Source organism: Sapajus apella, unplaced genomic scaffold, assembly GCF_009761245.1.
Source record: "Sapajus apella isolate SASKATOON/1434 unplaced genomic scaffold, GSC_monkey_1.0 scaffold47, whole genome shotgun sequence".
NCBI classification, from domain to species: domain Eukaryota; kingdom Metazoa; phylum Chordata; class Mammalia; order Primates; family Cebidae; genus Sapajus; species Sapajus apella.
Genome location: NW_022436987.1, coordinates 13,668,536 through 13,671,171, shown reverse-complemented (window position 1 = coordinate 13,671,171; position 2,636 = coordinate 13,668,536). Strand labels below are relative to the sequence as shown.

General features: G+C 39.1%; 1 protein-coding gene across 1 annotated transcript in view; it reads left to right on the top strand.

The window, feature by feature from the left end:
* Positions 1-2,636, top strand: part of SPTY2D1 (SPT2 chromatin protein domain containing 1) — a 13,316-nt gene that overhangs the window by 4,955 nt on the left and 5,725 nt on the right. The window contains exons 3-4 of the mRNA XM_032240948.1: positions 1,431-1,605; positions 2,349-2,426. Coding sequence (XP_032096839.1) covers positions 1,431-1,605; positions 2,349-2,426 — 253 coding nt within the window. The remainder of the gene's footprint in view (positions 1-1,430; positions 1,606-2,348; positions 2,427-2,636) is intronic.

The window sequence follows — 2,636 nt, the reverse complement described above, 5'->3', positions numbered from 1 at the left end:
TTTTTTTTTTTTGAGATGGAGTTTCGCTCTTGTTACCCAGGCTGGAGCGCAATGGCGCAATCTTGGTTCACCGCAACCTCCGCCTCCTGGGTTCAAGCAATTCTCCTGCCTCAGCCTCCCGAGTAGCTGGGACTACAGGCGTGCGCCACCATGCCCGGCTAATTTTTGTATTTTTAGTAGAGACGGGGTTTCACCATGTTGACCAGGATGGTCTCAATCTCTTGACCTCATGATCCACCCGCCTCGGCCTCCCAAAGTGCTGGGGTTACAAGCGTGAGCCACCGCACCCGGCTCTTCTGCAGTTTTTATGAGTCTTTTAGCAAAATGACAAAAATAAGGATAATGTAGTGAGTTTTTCCTACAGTCATACTTACTCAGTTAGAACAATATAATTCTGAGAATCATGATCAACTTTAAATTTTTAAGTGAAATTGTGGTTATAGTAGATGGTAGTTGCTACTTTTGGTGTTTTGGCAAAAGTTAATGATTCTATGGAGGTTTGTAAATTGCATTTATTGTTAGAAATTTTACTGATCCTGGGCTGGGCACAGTGGCTCACACCTGTAATCCCAGCACTTTGGGAGGCCAGGGCAGGCAAATAACGAGGTCAGGAAATCGAAACCATCCTGGCTAACACGGTGAAACCCCATCTCTACTAAAACTACAAAAAATTAGCCAAGTGTGGTGGCACATTCTTGTAGTCCCAGCTACTCAGGAGGCTAAGGCAGGAGAATCACTTGAACCCAGGAGGTGAAGGTTTCAGTGAACCAGGATCATGCCACTTCTCCAGCCTGGGCGACAGAGCGAGACTCTGTCTCAAAAAAAAAAAAAAAAAAAAAAAAGAAATTTTACTGATCTTGACCAGGCACGATGGCTCACACCTGTAATCCCAGCACTTTGGGAGGCCAAGGCAGGTTGATTACCTGAGGTGGGGAGTTCCAGACCAGCCTGACCAACATGGAGAAACCCCGTTTCTACTGAAAATACAAATTAGCCGGCCATGATGGCACATGACTGTAATCCCAGCCACTTGGGAGGCTGAGGCAGAAGAATCGCTTGAACCTGGGAAGCAGAGGCAGAGGTTGCAGTGAGCCTAGATTACACCATTTGCACTCCAGACTGGGCAACAAGAGCAAAACTCTGTCTCAAAAAAAAAGAAAAAAATTTTACTCATCTTATAAATTCAGAAATACTGGCACTACTAAGCTACAAAATTTAACAAGACATTTCTAGTAAGCCCTAGGATAAAGCAGGAGTTCTATTGCTTCTGGATACCATGACACAGCAAGGATGACTCCGTGCTAAGGGCCAGCCTGCTTGCTCTGGTTTTTAAGAACACCGTCTTAATGATGGCTCACAATTTCAGTTTACATAGAACTCCATTGGAACTATTTTAAGTTTTAACATCCTTATAAATAATGGTTTCTTAGGTCCTCAAAGGCTTCCCTTCCCTACTGGTTACAAAAGGCAGCGAGACTATGAAGAGGAAGATGATGACGATGATGAATATGACTCTGAAATGGAAGATTTTATCGAAGATGAAGGAGAGCCTCAGGAAGAAATATCCAAGCACATTAGAGAAATCTTTGGTTATGACCGAAAAAAGTAAGACTAAAGAAGATTCAGATAACTTTGACACACTTTTTTATTTTGAATAATTCATGTCATGGTGGTAATAAATAGTTGAGGCACTGAATACAATCCTTAATTAGGAACCCTTGGGTGATTATTATTTTAAATAAATTTTTAGCACTAAATATTTTATATTTAATTCAAAACAGTTTATGTAGTTATTTGCATGAAGACCAAAAAATAACCTTTTTAAATTGTTATCCTTTATTTAGTGAGAATGAAGCAGTTTAGTGTAGTAGAAGTAGATTGGCTCTTGAAAGAACAAAACTTATGTTCTTGGTCAGTCTGTTAACCAATCTGCTTCAGTTTCCTCTGGTCTAAAGTCTTTTCCCACCATGGTCATGAAGCTCAAATAGATTATTATATATAAAATAATTTTTATATATACTGTAGTTTCCAATTTTAATATAAATTATCAAGTAAATGTAGGTGAGTGAGTTGAGGAAGCATTGTAGGTTTGGTACCTTCATGAACATTAGCTTCAGAATAGCTGCCCCCTGAGGTTAATACAGGCTCATCTAAAACTTGTCTTTACTTAAGAAACCTACCTCAATCCATCCTCCACTCCTCTCACTCTCTGCCAAGCAAGGAGTAATTCTAAATGTGTGCCTGATTTAGTTTTAAAGGAGTTACTGATTTTTTAAATGAGAGGATGTAGTTTCTTTAGAAAATTAAAGTTTTGTTCTCTTTTTATCATTTTGATTTCCTCTTACAAGATACAAAGATGAAAGTGATTATGCCTTACGTTACATGGAAAGTAGTTGGAAAGAGCAGCAGAAGGAAGAAGCAAAGAGGTAAACATAAAATTTAACACACTTGTGCTAAAAATTTCCTTCTGCTTATTGCTACAGTTGCACCATTGGGAACTGGGGCTTTGGGCCACAGAATTCTGGATTCCTCTCCTGTTACTAGCTGTAGAGCCTTAAGACAAATTCCTTAGCAGTTCTGTTTTTACATTGATTGTTATTTGTTTGTTTTCTTTTTTTTTTTTTTTTTTTTTTTTA